General features: G+C 44.7%; 1 protein-coding gene across 5 annotated transcripts in view; it reads right to left on the reverse strand.

Moving 5' to 3' along the window:
• SCAP (SREBF chaperone) overlaps positions 1-16,586 on the reverse strand; it is a 47,370-nt gene extending 30,784 nt beyond the window's left edge. For 2 of the 5 annotated variants that reach the window (XR_009154990.1, XM_058181812.1), the window contains exons 1-6: positions 16,387-16,586; positions 7,330-7,529; positions 7,046-7,175; positions 6,336-6,493; positions 2,890-3,110; positions 1,635-1,740 (exon numbers count right to left, since the gene is read on the reverse strand). Coding sequence is in view for 3 of the 5 variants with exons in the window: in XM_058181812.1 (XP_058037795.1) it covers positions 1,635-1,740; positions 2,890-3,110; positions 6,336-6,493; positions 7,046-7,175; positions 7,330-7,451 (737 nt within the window). In the remaining 2 variants the exon portion in view is untranslated. The remainder of the gene's footprint in view (positions 1-1,634; positions 1,741-2,889; positions 3,111-6,335; positions 6,494-7,045; positions 7,176-7,329; positions 7,530-16,386) is intronic. The other 3 variants (XM_058181810.1, XM_058181811.1, XM_058181813.1) reach the window with 3 other exon arrangements.
• Positions 16,587-16,906: the final 320 nt, after the last annotated feature.

Consider the following 16,906-nt stretch of genomic DNA (forward strand, 5'->3'; position numbering starts at 1 on the left):
GACCCCGCTCAAGTATCGCTTAATGCCATGTCCTGGATCAAAGGAAGTGAACTTCCAATAATCTTTTCTGCCGAACTCACCACTCTCTGCACTGGCTCAAAAGAAAGTATATATCCACCCATACCCATACATATATAGATACCTACATCAATACATATATACACACACCCATACACACACACGCACCCCCCCCATACATACCGTTTCCTCGGAAATAAGACCCAACCCGAAAATAAACCCTAGCTTGATTTTTCAGGATGCTCATAATATAAGCCGTATCCCCCAAAAAGTCCCAGTTAAAATTGTCAGCCAGACAGACACATTTTAGTATCGTATTTCCTCAAAAATAAGACCTAACCGCAAAATAAGCCCTAATGCGTCTTTTGGAGCAATAATTAATATAAGACATAGTCTTATTTTCAGAGAAACATGAGTATCTACCTATAGTAAAACATATTTATATACAACTCTCTCTCTATATATATACATATAAATACCCTGTCCATTTTGAATACATAGTGCAAAAAGGAAACGTCAGAGTTACAAAGTTGATGCTAGATGGAACAAAATTGTGACCGAATCTGGATTTTCTGCTTCAAATTTTACGAAGCCCCCTCCCAAAAGGTAACAAGGGAAATGGATTAAGAAGAGGAGGTGTAGCATCTCAGACAATCCTGCGGACTCCGCTCAAGCAACACTTATATGCCATATCCTGGACAGAAGGAAGTGAACTTCCAACAAACTTTTCTGCTATTCTCACCACTCTCTGCACCACCTTCCTGCCCGGAAGCAATAATGCTTCCAAACCAGACAGTAATCCAAAATTACAGGATGTTCTCGTTTCATCCCTCTGTAGAAAGTGATAAGGACAGGGGAAGGAAGATGGATAGATATTAAAGATATTAAAGTCGTAATTCGAGGGCTACCTGTATTTACAATTTGCCATAGCAAACCACTGATTTGCTTAAAACCACAATGATTCACTGAATGACCATCACAAAAATGGTCATAAAGTCACATGATGACTTTGATGTCAGAAGTTACAGCCATGATGGGCATTATGGTCGTAACTAGAAATCAGCTGCATTGCTAGAGTAAATGTCAGGAGCGACCAGTTCTAATCAACCTCCACAACTTCCAAGTCAGGTGGACGTCAACTCCCAGCATTCCCTTAACCAGTCAAGCCAGCTGAGTCATGGAGCCACACCCTACAGGGTATAAAAGCAGCAGGGGCTGCTATACTACTCTGTGGCGAACAAATCAACTGCTTAGAGAGAACTTGAGCTGAAGTACTGTTTGTTCCTGGTTTCCTGGTTGACTCGCCGGCATCAAGAAAAGATAACAGAGAAATTTGGCAGACGCTCGCTAGTTTGCTGCCAGAGCTGATAGCTGCCGTGGACTGAATTGCCAGCTAATTAAGTCATCACTCGTGCCTCCCGGACTGAGGTGGGGGGGGGACAGAACACTAACTTAGATGTGGCTGTTACTGGTCCATCCAAGGACAAAGTCTCCAAAATATGGAATTTAAAAGAAAGCCACATAAGAGGGGGAGGCATCTCTGGAGAACATCACAAAGAAGGTCCCAGCTGGCCAAAAGGTTCTCCAGTGTATTTCGGTCTCAGAAAGCAACTCACCTGGCATCATAGTGCCGAAGACCCAAGGTGATGGCATAGATGACCACTCGCTTCCGGTTGTAGAGACTCACCCCACTGTACTTTCCCGGGACGCCAAACAGGAGATCTGAAGAAATCAGGAGAAGAACAGGTGAGTGAGGAAGACCCCAAGAGATGGACAAGAGGATACAACCATCCGTCTTGAAGGACGCGCTTGGTGACCTGGAAAAACCGCTCCCTTTGGAGATCCTGGTGAATGCTCGTTGACATACCTCCGTCTCTCAACCTCTATAAACTTAAGATGGGTGGATTTCAGCTGGCTTGACTGGTTAAGGGAATGCTGGGAGTTGACGTCCATCTGACTTGGAAGTTGTGGAGGTTGATTAGAACTGGTCGCTCCTGACATTGACTGGAATTTCTGCAAGGACCGGCAGGATCTGCGGTGCTGGTCTTCAGCAGGGGTCTCCAAACTTGGCAACGTTAAGACTTGTGGACTTCAGCTCCCAGCATTCCCCAGCCAGCCTTCCCCATGTGGAGAACGAGAAGACCACTGCTGATGGTTTCCAGGACCATCTAGATTAGTGTTTCTTAAATTTGGCAGCATTAAGAAAGGTTGACTTCAACTCCCAGAATTCCCCAGGCAGAATGGCTCTCTTCCTTTCTTCTCTTCTTCCTTCCCTTCCTCTTCCCTTATCTTCTGTCTTCTGTTCTTCTTTCTTTTCTCTTCATTCTTTCCTTTTCATTCCTCCTTCCCTCCTGTTCTCCTTCCCTCCCTCCCTTTTTCTTCCTTCTCTTCCTCTTTCTTCTCTCCACTCCCACTTTCTTCTCTTCCTTCCAATCTTCTTTCATCATTTCCTTTCTCCCTCACTCTCTTATTTCCTTCCTCCCCTCTCTCCTTTCTTGCTCCCTCACTTTCTTTCTTTTCTTAATCATCCCTCCCTTTCTTTCTCCTCTTCCCACGTTCCTTTTCCTTCCCCTCCCTCCTTTCTTCCTGTCTCTCTCTCTCTCTCCCTCCTCACGTCTTCCTCCCTATAGGTGGCTGAGGAATTCTGGGAGAGGAAGTCCACCCATCTTAACATTGGCAAGACTGGGAATCATGGATCTACACTCTTTTGGCACCTCAATGCAGTGCTGGCTGAAGACCCCACAAGGTGGCCAGACTCCACTCCCCCTTGTCTTCCCAACAGAGGGATTCAACTCCTTGCATCCTCAGCAATTCTGGAGCGGAGCCAGAATGGCCGCTCACATGCTTCCAGTTCAGGTACTCAATCCCTACCCTTCGGTGTTGCTGATGTCTGCAGGGTCTTGGGTTCATGCTGGTGGATGGTTTTAATAATATCGGGGTCGGCGCCAAAATGTTCCTGGTCATTCTGCCAGAAGTTCGCTGGGGAGAGGAGGAGGCAGCCATGTTCGGGCAGAAGCCCCCGAAGTTTCTTCAAGCCGGGCAAGAGATCCGTCACTTGAAGGCAGACGTCGTCCAAACTTTTAATTCGGGGACTGGAGGCCGAAAGAGAAGAAGGGAGAAGACGCAACGTCAAGTGAGCAAGGATTTTGTTATTGATATTGACAGCAAGGTTACTCTACACACAAAAATGGAAGGATAGAGTGGTGCGGTGGCCTAGAGGTGGAGCTCTCACCTCAGAATCAGGAGACTGAGTTCAATCCTAGGTAGAGGCTGATATTTCTCTCTCTGGGCACAATGAGAATATATCTGCTGTAAACACTCCACATGGACGACAGGAAGGGCATCCAGCCACTAAACACTGAGCTCCATTCAGCTGCTCCGACTCCACCCCCACTCAAGGGATTACAGGGTCATTAAACAATGAACAACAACCCCAAAAATGGAAGGAGACTTTGATTCCCACAACTGCAAAAGTTGATGGAGTGAGCAGATGTGGCTAAATTGATTGCTTTGCTTAAAGGAAAGAATACAATTAATTTTGCTTCCATGTGGAAACCACTTCTGGACTTTATGCTTGAGGTAGGAAAAAAATGTGTTCTACCGATTATAAAGAGTTTCGTGGTTATAGAAGTGGATGTTATGTACTGTATTATTACATAAAAGTAAAAAAATTGCGGTTTTCTGCGACTAGAGAGAGTTTTCGACATACGACCACCATGGAGCCCAAAATTTATGTTGTTAAGTGAGACTTTTGTTTCACTTTGTCCTATTTTATGGCCTTTCTTGCCACAGTTGTTAAGTGAATCCCTCCAAAGATTAAGTTAGCAACACGGTTGTTGAACGAATCTGTCTTCCCCATTGACTTTGGTTGTCAGAGTGCCACAAAAGAGGATCGTGTGACCCCTGGACAGAGGGATCGTCATTAATACGAGTCAGTTGCCACCATCTGAATTTGGATCACCTGACCCAGGGGATGCTGGGATGGTCGTAAGTGTAAAAAATGGTCATTTTGTTTTGCATTTTGTATTTTAACTTTATTCTAATTAAAATAAAAAAATAAGTAAAACAAATGCAATACAATGCAATAAAGTTAATAATAAAATAATTGTTACAACACAATAAAACAAAACAAATAAAATGAAATAAATAAAATACATCACAATACAATACAATACAATACAATACAATAAATAATAAAATAATACAATAAAATAATAAAAATAAAATGAATAAAATACAATAAGTAATGAAATAATGCAATACAGAAATAAAATAAAAATAATTAAAATAAAGTACAATAAAGTGTACTAAAGTACAATAAAATGAAATAATAAAATAAACTAATAAAATAATTAAAATACAATAAAATAATAAAAATAACAAAAGAATGAAATAAAACAATACAATGAAACAAAGAAAATAAAATGAATAAAAGAAACACTGTACAATACAATAACTAATAAAATAATACAGTACAATAATAAAATAAAATCAGATAAAATAAAAAATAATTAAAATAATATAACATAACAGAATTAAATTAAAACAAAAGAAATATAAAATAAAATATAAAATAAAATAAAAAGGTCTCAAGCCCAATTATTTCAGGGCTGTTGCAACTTCAAACAGTCACTAAAGGAAGTGCTCTAAAACCTCAGTGAGCCGAAAGCATCCAGCCCAGATCGGCACACACAAAAAAAACCAGGATTATAACCTGGTTAGTGCCTGGATCGAAAGAAAGCAACCGGAAAAACTGAGGGCTGTGAAAAGAGGAAAATAAAAATGAAAAGAGGAGAAATGAGAAGGCCGTGACTCATCTATGCCACTCCAAGGAAATGTCACGGACGTGTCCCTGAACACACAGAGAGCCTGGCGTGACCTTCAAGAAACCGAACATGCGATGTGACGCAAATGATGGTTCAAGGCAGCCTTTGGGGTTTGCAGCTGCAAGGACGGCCTCCAGGCCTGGTCTCCATATTACAAAAAAAACAGAAGTTGAAACATTGGAAAAAGTGCAGAGAAGAGCAACTAAGATGACTAAAGGCCCGGAGACTAAAACATAGGAAGAACGGTGGCAGGATTTGGATCTGGCCAGTCTGGAGAAAAGAAGGACTAGGGGGGACAGGATAGCAGGATTCCAATATTTGGGGGGCTGCCCAGAAGTGGGATTCACTTACCTTCCCTATCGGTTTACAAGTATGAGCACACTTCGCACACACACACTACCTCTGCGCATGAACAGTAGTTGTGCATTATGTCCGGGCGGGTGGGCGGAGCCTCCCGCAGTTGCCGCTGCCTTTGGCGCAATCGGGAGGGGACAGGCTGAGTCCCACCACTGGGGCTGCCCCCAAAGAGGAGGGGCGTCAAATTATTCTCCAAAGGCCCAGAAGGCAGGAGAAGAAGCAACAACGGATGGGAACGAATGAAGGAGAGAAGCAACCTGGAACTAAGGAGGAACTTCTTCACCGTGAACCGATGAATTTGCCACTAGAAGTTGTGAAGGCTCCATCATTGGAGAAGAGACTGGACAGCCGCTTGTCTGAAATGATGTTGGGTCTCCTGCTTGAGCGGGTTGGACTAGAGCAGGGGTCTCCAACCTTGGTCCCTTTTAAGACTTGTGGACTTCAACTCCCAGAGTCCCTCAGCCAGCAAAGCTCTGGGAGTTGAAGTCCACAAGTCTTAAAGGGACCAAGGTTGGAGACCCCTGGACTAGAGGACCTCCAAGGCCCCTTCCGCTGTTTGATTATGTCAAGGTCTCCTCCTTGAGCAGGAGGCTGGACTAGATGACCTCCAAAGTCCCATCCAACTCTGTCGTTCTGTAAGGGTCTCCTGGCTCACCAGTGGGTTGGGCTAGGTGACCTCTAAGGTCCCTTCCTGCACCGAGCAGCAGGCGGTGACCAAGAAAGCCGTCCGTTTTGGTGACCATTCGAAGTTACAACAGCACAGAAAAAAAGCGACTCAGGACCGTTTTTCACACTTACGACAGTCGCAGGATCGATCAAAATTTGGACGCTTGGCCACCGACTCGTATTTATGACCGTCGGCGTGTCCCGGGTGTGACCCAATCGCCTTTGGCGACCTTCTGACGTTCGCTTAACAGACGCTTGACTAGTTTAACAATGGCAGTGATCTGCTTAACGACAGTGGCCAGAGAGATGGCAAAATAGGGCACAGCTCACTTCAACAACTGTCTTACTGAGCGACGGACATCAGGGGCCCTGACTGAGGTTAAGCCGAGGACTATGTGCGAACCGTGCCCTGTGTGTGTGTGTGTGTTGACAGCCAGCAAAGAAATGGCGTCCTGTTTTACGACCTACCCGTCGCGCAAAGCGTGGTTCCTGATTTCCTCCACTAGCTGGAAGACCCGGGCGAGTGGAGAGCGAAAGACATCGACGGCCAGGAAGCTCTTCGGCCATGGAGAAACCGTGGCTTTCACCAGGACCTGCTGGATGTAGGCCACGGGGGCTCCAGAGTACTAGAGGAAAGTCCCACAGATACTAAATGAGGGGGGAGGGAGTGCTTATGGTCAGCCTTGCGAGGTAGGCCAGGGGGAAGAAACACCCGGATGAGCTCCTTCTATTCTAGGCTAAAGGGATGGCCCAAAATTTGCAAGGTTATTAACTGCATCCCTGCAAAAAGGGAGGGGAGGGAAAAGGGCTGTGGGGTCCTTGATGTTTCCTGAGCTGGGTGGTTTTCAAGCAGACATCTCATGACCCAGCAAGAGAACATCATCAGTGTTAGAAGAGAATAAAGGTTTGGGGGGGGGTGGAGGAGGAGGAAGGACTGGGGGGTCCCTGATACCCTGAGCCTGGTGGTTTTCTGCTAGACATTTTGTGAACCAACTAGGGAAACGATCAACGCTTAGAAGGGATGGTCTATATAAACAGAAACCAAACCCCCCTCCCTTCCAGCCCTGATGACGTTACCAAGTTGGGTCCCAAAACCTCTGCAAGAAAACCACCCATCATCCGCTCGGTCTCGATATCAAACGTCGATTCAAAAGTGGGGGGGGGGGTTTCATCCCTACCCAGTCGGGACGCTCGCTCGGTTCTCCTCGCTGCTGGGCCGGGAAGGGGGGCGGCTGGCTGTAGTCCTTCACAGGCGTTGTGTATTCCACTGGCCCGGTGCCCGGAAGCGGCAACTTCAGCAATGGGTAGCTTGAAAGGGGAGAAATTCAGAATTAACTCCCGAGGCCCCTCCGAGTTTCAGAAAAAGTCGAATCTCCTTTCTCAGGCGACTCCCAGAATCCCCCAGCCAGGATGCTTTAAAGGGGGGGGGGGCAGACTCCCACTTGGGGAAGAAGGTATTTACCAGCAGGCCAGGACGCAGAGGCCCGTGAAGAGGATGATGGGTATCGGGCAGGAGGCACAGCGTAAGCCGTGGTTGTAGAAGGCCCCAGAGATCTTCTCACGGAGACTGTCAGTCCAGGTCATTCTTGGGGGTCTGGGTCAGCTCGCTGCCATCCCGACGAGCGCGTGCAGAGTCAGTGCCGGCCCCGAGTGCGAAACACCCTGTGCAGAAGCAAGATGGGGAAAACGGCGGAAGTGGGGCAGTGTCGGGGCCCGCTCGTGGGATCAAAGCCGGGCCGGGCCTCAGCTTATGACGGAGGACTGAAAGAGACACTGCGTTAAGTCGCCTCCCTGAGAAAGGGGCGGGGTAGTCCTCGATTTACAACCGTTTGGTTTTACAGTGGGATTGAAAAAAGGTATCTGTTAGGTATCTTCCTTAACTGCTCCCTTTCCTTTCCTTTTTCTCCTTTTATCTTCCTTCCCTTCCCTCTGCTTCCCTTTCCTTCCTTTCTTTCCTGTCCTTTCTCCCTTTTTCTATTTCCCCTTCCTTTTCCTTTCTCCTTCCCTTCCTTTTTCCTCTTCCTTCCTGTTTTCTTCTGTTTCCTTCCCTTCCCTTTTCCTCTTCCATTCTCTTCATTTTTTTCCTTTCCTTTTTCCATTCCATTCCTTTCTCCTTTCCTTTCCATTCTACTTTCCTTTTCCTCTTTCTTTCCCTTCATTTCTCTTTTTTCCTTCCTTTCCTCTCATTCCCTTTCCTTTCCTTTCCCTTCATTTATTTCCCTTCCTTTCCATCCTTCCCTTTCCTTCCTTTCCCTTCCATCCTTCCCTTTCTTCCCTTCCTTCCTTTCTCTTCCTTCCCTTCCCATTTCCTTCCTTTCCTTTCCATTCATTTCCTCCTTCTCTCCTTCCTTGTAATCTCAGTGAGGCAGAATTTTCTTCCTTTCCTTTCTACTTCCTTTCCTTTCTCCTTTCCTTTTCGCTTTGCCTTGCCACCCAAATGGGATTCAACGATAAATCCTTCCAAACAACACTCCCAATGTCATGCCAACCGTTGTCATCATTACAGCACAACAATTTTATAAAAATCTTATCAAAGTTTAGATTAAATCCACAGGGATTCTAACCCCTTTCTTGGCAACTGGAAAAATCAAAGATTTTCTCCACTCTAATGTTGTTCAAGCTGCTGGCTGGGGAATTCTGGGAATTGAAGTCCACTCATCTAGATGTGTCCAAGGTTGTAAAATGGATGGATGGATGGGAGAGAGGGAGATAAAGAGGAAGGGAGGAAAGGAAGGAAATGGAAGGAGGGAGGGAGAAGGAAAGATGGATGGAAGGAAGGAACAAAGGGAGGGAGGGAGAAAAGGAAATGGAAGGAGGGAGGAAGGAAAAGAGGGAAGGAAAAGAGGAAGGAGGGAAAGAGAGTGGAAGAAAAGAGGAAGAAGGAAGGAGGAGGAAGAAATGGAGGAAGAGAGGCAGGAAGGCAGCCAGGAAGGGAGAGAGGGAGGGAGGAGGAAGAAACAGAGGAAGGAAGGAAGGAAGAAAAGAAGGGATGGATGGATAGAAGGAAAGATAGAAGGATGAAAATGAAGGAGGGAGGGAAGAAGGAAAGAAGGGATGGATGGAAGGAAGGGAGAGAAAGGAGAAGGGAATACATGAATGGGGAACGGTGGGGAAGGGAGGGAGGAAGTGATCCTAAGTGACCCCGTCGTAAATTGAGGACTAGCTGTTCACCCCCGTTTCTTTAGTGACTGCTCAACAACGGCACTGACCAAAGCACCATTTTTCCCATTATGACTGCTGGATGGTCCCCTTGGCCGCCAACTCGTATTTACGACGGTCACCGTATCCCAGGGGTGCATGTGTATGTCATGTGATCCCCTCCTGACGAGCACAGCGGTGCTATTCACTCAACAACGGCAGTCAGAATGGTCACAAATGAGGGCCAAACTCCCTGAACAACCTCTGCAACAGGCACAGCGGTCGTAAGTCAAGGACTGTCTGTGATGAAAGCAAAAAAAAAAAAAAATTCCCCTCAGGAGACACCCGGCTCTTCAATCCTGGCTTGTTCCTTCGGGACCCACAACCACAACTGGGAATTCCCCAATTCTTAAAATATCACAGCAACGCAACCCTTCCCGTGAGAGAGGCAAGTATAAACACACACGGACAACATCAAAACTAGGTATGCACGCCCCTTACCTCTCCTACACCAAACACTACAGGTCTCAAATGTAAATTAATAAATCCAAGGAGTATTGTAAACAAATTACCCGAATTTATCCTCTTGTTAAACAATGGTATATTTGATATTATATTTGTTTGTGAAACATGGCTGAACTCATCCCTCCATGACTCCATTATTTCAAACAAAGAGTATCATGTTTTTCGGTCAGATCGTGAAACCCGCAGATTGTGAAACCAGTGGTGGAGTAGCTATCTTTTACAAAAAGTCATTGAATCTAAAAAATATTCAAGTTACACATAAACTTTCTCTTCCTGAGACTATTGTATGTGACCTATCCCTTAACATCACACTTCGATTCTTAACTATATTACAGAGCCCCTGACTACGACATCGCTCATGCAAACAAGTTAATCACACTACTAACATGGGCTACCTCTTGCCCATATCCTCTCATCTTCCTGGGTGACCTTAATCTACCTTCTATTAACTGGATAACAAATGAATGTACAACTGAACCCATCCATACTACCCTATACAACGCTGTTACAAACCTTAGTCTACAACAACTAGTTACTAACAATACAAGACTCAACAACTGACTTAACCTCATCTTCTGCAACAACACAAACTCCATTTATGGACTACAAATAAAAGAACCCTTTTCCAACAGCGACCACAGCATTATAGACTTTTGTCTCAATATACGCCCTTACATAAATCGTCATAATAATGGTATTCCAAACTACAATTTCAAAAAAACCAACTATGACCTTATAAACTACGACCTCTCATTTCTTGACTGGCAAAATCTATTCTCAACCTGTATCACTGCAGAAGACCACTATAAAGTATTCCTACTTGAAATCAATAAAATCATCAAACTATACGTACCACAAATCAACACCAAAATCAAAAGAAAAAACAAATTACTGATATCAATAAAAAAGCTTCGATCCAAAAAAAAATCCTTCTGGAGAAGAAACGAAAAGGGCTATGTAGCAAATTTCAAAAAACGCTACAGAAATATTTGCAACCAAATAAAAACTGAATGTAACATTTACCACACCAAGCAAGACCTTCTACGCACTAATTCCAATTGTGCTTTTTATAATTTTGTGAACAATAAACTTAAAGAAACAAGATCCATTCCACCACTAAAAGAATCTAACGGCAAATAATGTACTGATGAAACAGTTAAAGCAAACCTCTTTAACACATTCTTCGGCTCAGTCTTTGTAAAAAGCGATGGCTCATATCCGACATTCCCCAATCATACTAAAACGACTTAACACATACTAACGACTTAACACATACAGACTTCACAGAAGATAATGTTGAAAAAGCCCTTCGCAACCTAAAACCAGCATTATCTATTGGACCAGATGGACTATGTGCATATTTTTTTAAAAAACTTTCAATTAATGTAGCAGAACCCCTAAGCATAATCTTTAATAAAGCTTTCATGACTAGTTCCCTTCCCACAGTCATCCCTATCTTCCTATCTTCAAAAAAGGAGATCCCAGCCTAGTTGAAAATTACAAACCTATCTACCTATATGTTGTATCTCATGCAAAGTAATGGAATCTATCATAAACCAATCCATTACACTCCATCTTGAAACAAACAACCTTCTCTCTAATAAACAATTTGGTTTCAGAAAAAAATTATCATGTAACTTACAACTTCTCCACTGCAAAAACATATGGACTACTAACATTGATCAAGGAAAAGCAATAGATGCAATCTACATAGACTTCTGCAAAGATTTTGACTCAGTAGTACATGATAAACTCCTCCTAAAACTAAAATCCTTGTCAAAGAGTCCACAAGTGGTCAAAATTGGCAACGCTCTATCAAATCCTGTTCCTGTCAAAAATGGCGTTCCCCAAGGCAGCGTTCTTGGACCAACGCTCTTCATACTATACCTAAATGATCTCTGTGACCTTATCTCAAGTCATTGTGTTCTCTTTGCTGACGATGTCAAACTATTTAACACCACTAACAATACTTCTACCCTTCAAAAAGACCTTGACTTTGTATCCGATTGGTCTAAAACTTGGCAACTCCAAATCTCAACTAGCAAATGCTCAGTCTTACATATTAGAAAAAAAGAACCTAAACACTAAGTACAAGCTTGATGGACATTACCTTGCAGATGACCCTCACTCTGTTAAGGACCTTGGAGTTTTCATATCAAATGATCTAAGTACCAAAGCCCACTGCAACTACATAGCAAAAAAGGCTCTAAGAGTTGTAAACCTAATTTTCCGCAGCTTCTTTTCCAAAAACTCTACACTACTAACCAGAGCATACAAAACATTTGCCAGACCTATTCTTGAATGCAGCTCACCTGTCTGGAACCCATATCACATTTCTGACATCAATACAATTGAACGTGTCCAGAAATATTTTACAAGAAGAGTTCTCTGCTCCTCTGAAAACAACAAAATACCTTATACTACCAGACTTGAAATCCTGGGATTAGAAAACTTAGAACTCCACCGACTCCGACATGACCTGTGTTTAACATACAAAATCATCTATTGCAATATCCTTCCTGTAAAAGACTACTTCAGCTTCAATCGCAATAATATAAGAGCAAACAATAGATTCAAACTTAATGTTAACCGCTTCAAACTTGATTGCAGAAAATATGACTTCTGTAACAGAGTTGTTAATGCTTGGAACTCATTACCTGACTCCATAGTCTCTACTCAAAATCCCAAAAACTTCAACCAAAAACTGTCTGCTATTGACCTCACCCCATTCCTAAGAGGACTATAAGGGGCGTGCATAAGAGCACAAAAGTTCCTGTCCTATTGTTCCTTTTCATTATATCAAATTAATATAGCTATTGCATACTTTTACTTATATATATGTTTTTCTTTTATGATGCGTTGTTGTTTTATGTCGATGTTTACATATACTGTTGTGACAAAATAAAAGAAAAAACAAAACAGTGTTTTAAAAAGCAAGGTTTTTTTAAGAAAAACAGAAAAGGAATCCTGGCTTCTCAGCCCAGATAAGGAGCTGTTTTGGAAACCCTCCAGATTATTTGCATACATTTGCATAAGATTTGCATCAAACCCTCAGGCCGCCCACGCTGGGACTTTCCTATCCCCATTTTTTTTTTTTTAAATCAGAAATACGGAAGAGGGTGTAGCTTCTCTTTACATTTCAAAGCCCCAAGTAACTGAGTTATCGGCATTCATTTTATTCTTGCGTTATGAATTATTAAATACAATATACACACACTGTATTGACCCCACACGTTTCTTCCTAATGGTAAAGTCAATGGCACATATTGAGGTAACCAGTGGCGAGGAGGGTTCTGGGGTCTCTCAGAGCTGGGTGCTTTTCTTGCAGACGTCTCATGACCTGAGCAGGGAACGCCATCAGTGCTTGGAGGGTGTGCGGTGTGTGGAGAGGAGGAGGAGGAGGAGGAAGGATGGGGAGGTCCTTGATATTCCAGGAGATGGATGTTTTTCTTGCAGAACCTCTCATGACCTGACTAGGGAACATCATCAGTGTTGGCAGGATGAGGAGGAACAGGATTGTGAGCCCTTTGGATAGCTAGCCAGAGCCTTACCGGGTTTTTACTTTACCAATAAACATATACATATACATATACATACATACATATATATATTACTGAACTCAACTCTTAACACACACATACAATATTGCATGAAGCATTTGAAACAAATTGGGCGTGATGCAACGGTTCGGTTTGATTTAAAACTGGGGAATCAAATAGTAAACCAAAGTTTAACGCCCAATTTGCATGCATTATTTCACATATTATAATTTACTCTCCCTGGAATTTAAATACAGAAGATAAAATGCGGAATGAGAGAGTCGGAAGAGGTGTATAGGATCAAGAGAACAAAAGCAATGTCAGTGATCATTATATTAAAATAACTGATGAATCGAAATAATTTAGAATTCTTAGAAAGGATTCTAATCATTAGAAACAATTTCAGTTTTTAAATTTTTTACAATTTTCCTCCATCGGCCAATGTGACACTTGAATGCCAGGTTGAAAATATTGCATTAAGCATTTTAAATAAATTCAACGCAATGCAACTGTTTGGTATGATTTAAAATTGGAGACTTATAACATCCCTCTCCATAAAGCAGGGTTACTAACACATAACCAAGGAAAGCAGTTAGCAAAAGCACATAAATAGCATATTACTTGCTCTGTTCTAACATAAATAGCATGAGGTAATATTTCCTGAATTATTATTTACAGAGGGCAATTATGGCAGGAACTATCAAGTCAAACAGAGTTAAAAAAAACATAATTTACGTGCTAAAAAAACAAGCGAATAACAAACATTAAACGGACATTGCATCCAAGATCCTGCATATTATAAGATAGTCCTCAATTTACAGTGATTCGTTTAGTGACTATTCGAAGTACAACGGCAATAGGAAAAAAAGAGACTTAGAACCGTTTTTCACATTAAACAACCGCTGTAACGTCCTTATGGCGGGGTGATCAAAATTCAGACACTTGGCAATGGACTCCTGTTTATGACAGGCGCAGGGTGCTGGAGTCGCGTGATCGCGATCTTCCGCTATCTTCCAAGAAGCTAAGTCAATGGGGAAGCCGGAATCGCTTAAGACCCATGTGACTCACTTAACAACCACAGGGATTAGTTTAACAACAGTGGCAAGAAAGGTCAAACGAGGCAAAATTTACTTCACCGTTTTCACTTAGTAATAGTAGATGTATGGAGAGAGAGAGAGAGAGAGAGGCAGGCAGGGATATAGGTGGATAGATAAGAAAGAAAGAAAGAAAGAAAGAAAGAAAGAAAGAAAGAAAGAAAGAAAGAAAGAAAGAAAGAAAGAAAGAAGGAATCAGTGGAGAGAGAGAGAGAGAGAGAGAGACAGAGAGAGAGAGAGAGAGACAGATTGACTGATTTTGAGATCAATTTTAGCCGTAAGTCTATTTATTGAGACTGAGACACAGCTTGCATTTTGCTAGGGAGGCATGGAAAAAATGACACAAAAAACCCCCCACACCCTCCCTGGGTTTATTTCTACAACCAAGCTGCCCTCAGGTCACAACAAGGGACTTGTGTTAAAAAGCCACACCTGAATCACCGAAAGTTGTTTAGGGTGACTCAACCCGTCAGAGTGAAAGGATTGAGCCATGTTGGAGGAAAAAAAAAAATCTGGGTTAAAGTTGCTGGGTGTGACTTTCTCATTTCGACACTGGAGTCCCAGAAACGGTCCTTGGGGTGGAAACCCATGTTCTGAAGCCATCCAGGCAGTCCTCGACTTACCACGACCATTGAGCTCACTTCCTGTCGTTAAGCAAGACATTGGTCCCCTGGTCCGCCCTTCCTTGCTGCCCTTATGTGAGGGCCAAAATGCAGGTGAGGCCCCGACACATTTGTCCTTGAGACATTCGGTCCACTCTACGACCTCTCTCCTACTCCCCTGTTAAGCGAGCAAACGCGGTCGCTAAGTGAGTTGCCCTGTTGTATGAAGCGAATCTGGCTTCCTGCTCCCCATCACGAAGGGGAAATTGTGGAGCCCAGATTCCTGCGACCATTGTAAATACAAGGACAGCTGCCAAGCCTCCGAGTTCCAATTGCGCGACCAAGAGGATACTGACGGTCGTTAAGGGTGAAACCAAAGTCCCTTTTTTTTCAGCGCTGTTGTAACTTGGAACCGTCACTAAACCATTGTAAGTCGAGGACTGCCAGTCCCGTTAGCCTGGATCGCAGTTTCAGTTAGCAGGGGTCTACGTATCATGGCTTGCACTACAACTCCCATCTCCCCCTAGCCAGTTAAAACAAAAACAGCGATGGTGGGAGATGTATTCAAATATATGGATTGAGAGCAGTTGGACTACAACTCCCATCTCTCTCTAGCCAGTTGAATCAAGAGGGGTGATGGGAGATGTATTCCAACGTATGTGGGGAAAACGGTTTGACTACAACTCCCATATCCCCCCAGCCTTGGGCAGGGCATGAGGAGAGACGTTGGCCAGCTTGCCTGCAAGCCATGGCTGGGGATGATGGGCCCTGCAGTACAAGGTATCTCTCCCAAACGCCCCTGCCCAGCACGTTCAAGCAACAGGGATGATGGGAGATGTATTCCAATGTATGTTGGACTACAAACTCCATCTCTCCCTGCCAGAAAGTTTCGGTAACCCAGTGGCTGAGGATATGGAGTCCAAAGCCTGGTTGTGAATGATGGGATCTGAAGTACCCCACATCCTCCCTGCTCCAGAGCCAGTTGAAGCAAGAGGGATGATGGGTGGTGGTGGTGGTAGTGGGGCTTGGACTACAACTCCCATCTCTCCCCAGCCAGAAAGTCTATAACAAAGCAGTGGTTGGGGATAATGGGTTCTGTGGCGCAACAGCCCCCACCTCTGATTTAAAGGATGACATTGAATGGCGAGCCCATCATGGGTTATGTAGTCCAAAGCCTGGGTGGGGATGATGGGATCTGAAACAATCCATACAACTCCAGTTAAAGCAGCGGGGATGATGGGGGAGTGGGTTGGACTACCACTCCCATCTCCCCCAGCCAGAAAGTTTCTACAACCCAGCGGTTGGGGATAATGGGTCCCGGGGTGCAACAACACCCACACCCTAAAGCCCCCCCCACCATTTTAAAGTATGAAAAGGAACGGGTGGGGATGATGGGATTCGAAGTACCCCACACGACTCCCAACCTCCAGTTAAAGCAACGGGTTTAACGACGTGGAGGGGGGGGGTGGACTACAACTCCCATCTCTCCCCCCTCCCCGCAGCCAGGGGAGGCTACGGGAAATGTAGTCAAGCCGGCCCCGTGGAAGCCGATTGACGGACCGCTGGGGACGATGGGATCGGCGGTACCGACGCGGCGGATGGGCTTTGCAGTCCTACCCACCTGCCACAAAGGCCTCGCTGGGAGGGAGGAGCCGTCCGAAGCGTCACCTGAGCCTCCGAGGCGGCAGCCCGCAGCTCCTTCCCCGGGCGGCGGAGATCGGCCGGTGGCGGAAACGGAAGGAAGGCGCGGCGGCCACTCTCGCCTCGGCCCGGCCCGCTTTCCGTAGCCGCCGACAGGCCCCCGCCCCCGCGCGCATGCGCGAGGCAGTCCCGCGTCCTCGCTCTCCCCCGCCCCCCGTGGAAGCCACGCCCCTCGCCAGCGTCTGGAGACGAGTCCCACCCCCTCCCCGGGTCCTAGCGCCGTTCTCTTTCTTTCTTAGCCAGAAAAGGGCGTTGATAAAGAGAAGGGGTCGCCAAAGAGAGGATCCACCCCCCCCCCACGATGACTTTATCCATCCGAGAGAGGGAGGGAGGGAAGGGAAGGAAGAAGGGAGGGAGAAGGAAAAGATGGAAGAAGGAAATTGGGAGGAAGGAAGGAAAGAAAAAGGAGGGAGGGAGGGAAGGGAAGGAGGAAAGAAAGA

This window comes from Ahaetulla prasina, chromosome 4 (genome assembly GCF_028640845.1).
Source record: "Ahaetulla prasina isolate Xishuangbanna chromosome 4, ASM2864084v1, whole genome shotgun sequence".
NCBI lineage: Eukaryota > Metazoa > Chordata > Lepidosauria > Squamata > Colubridae > Ahaetulla > Ahaetulla prasina.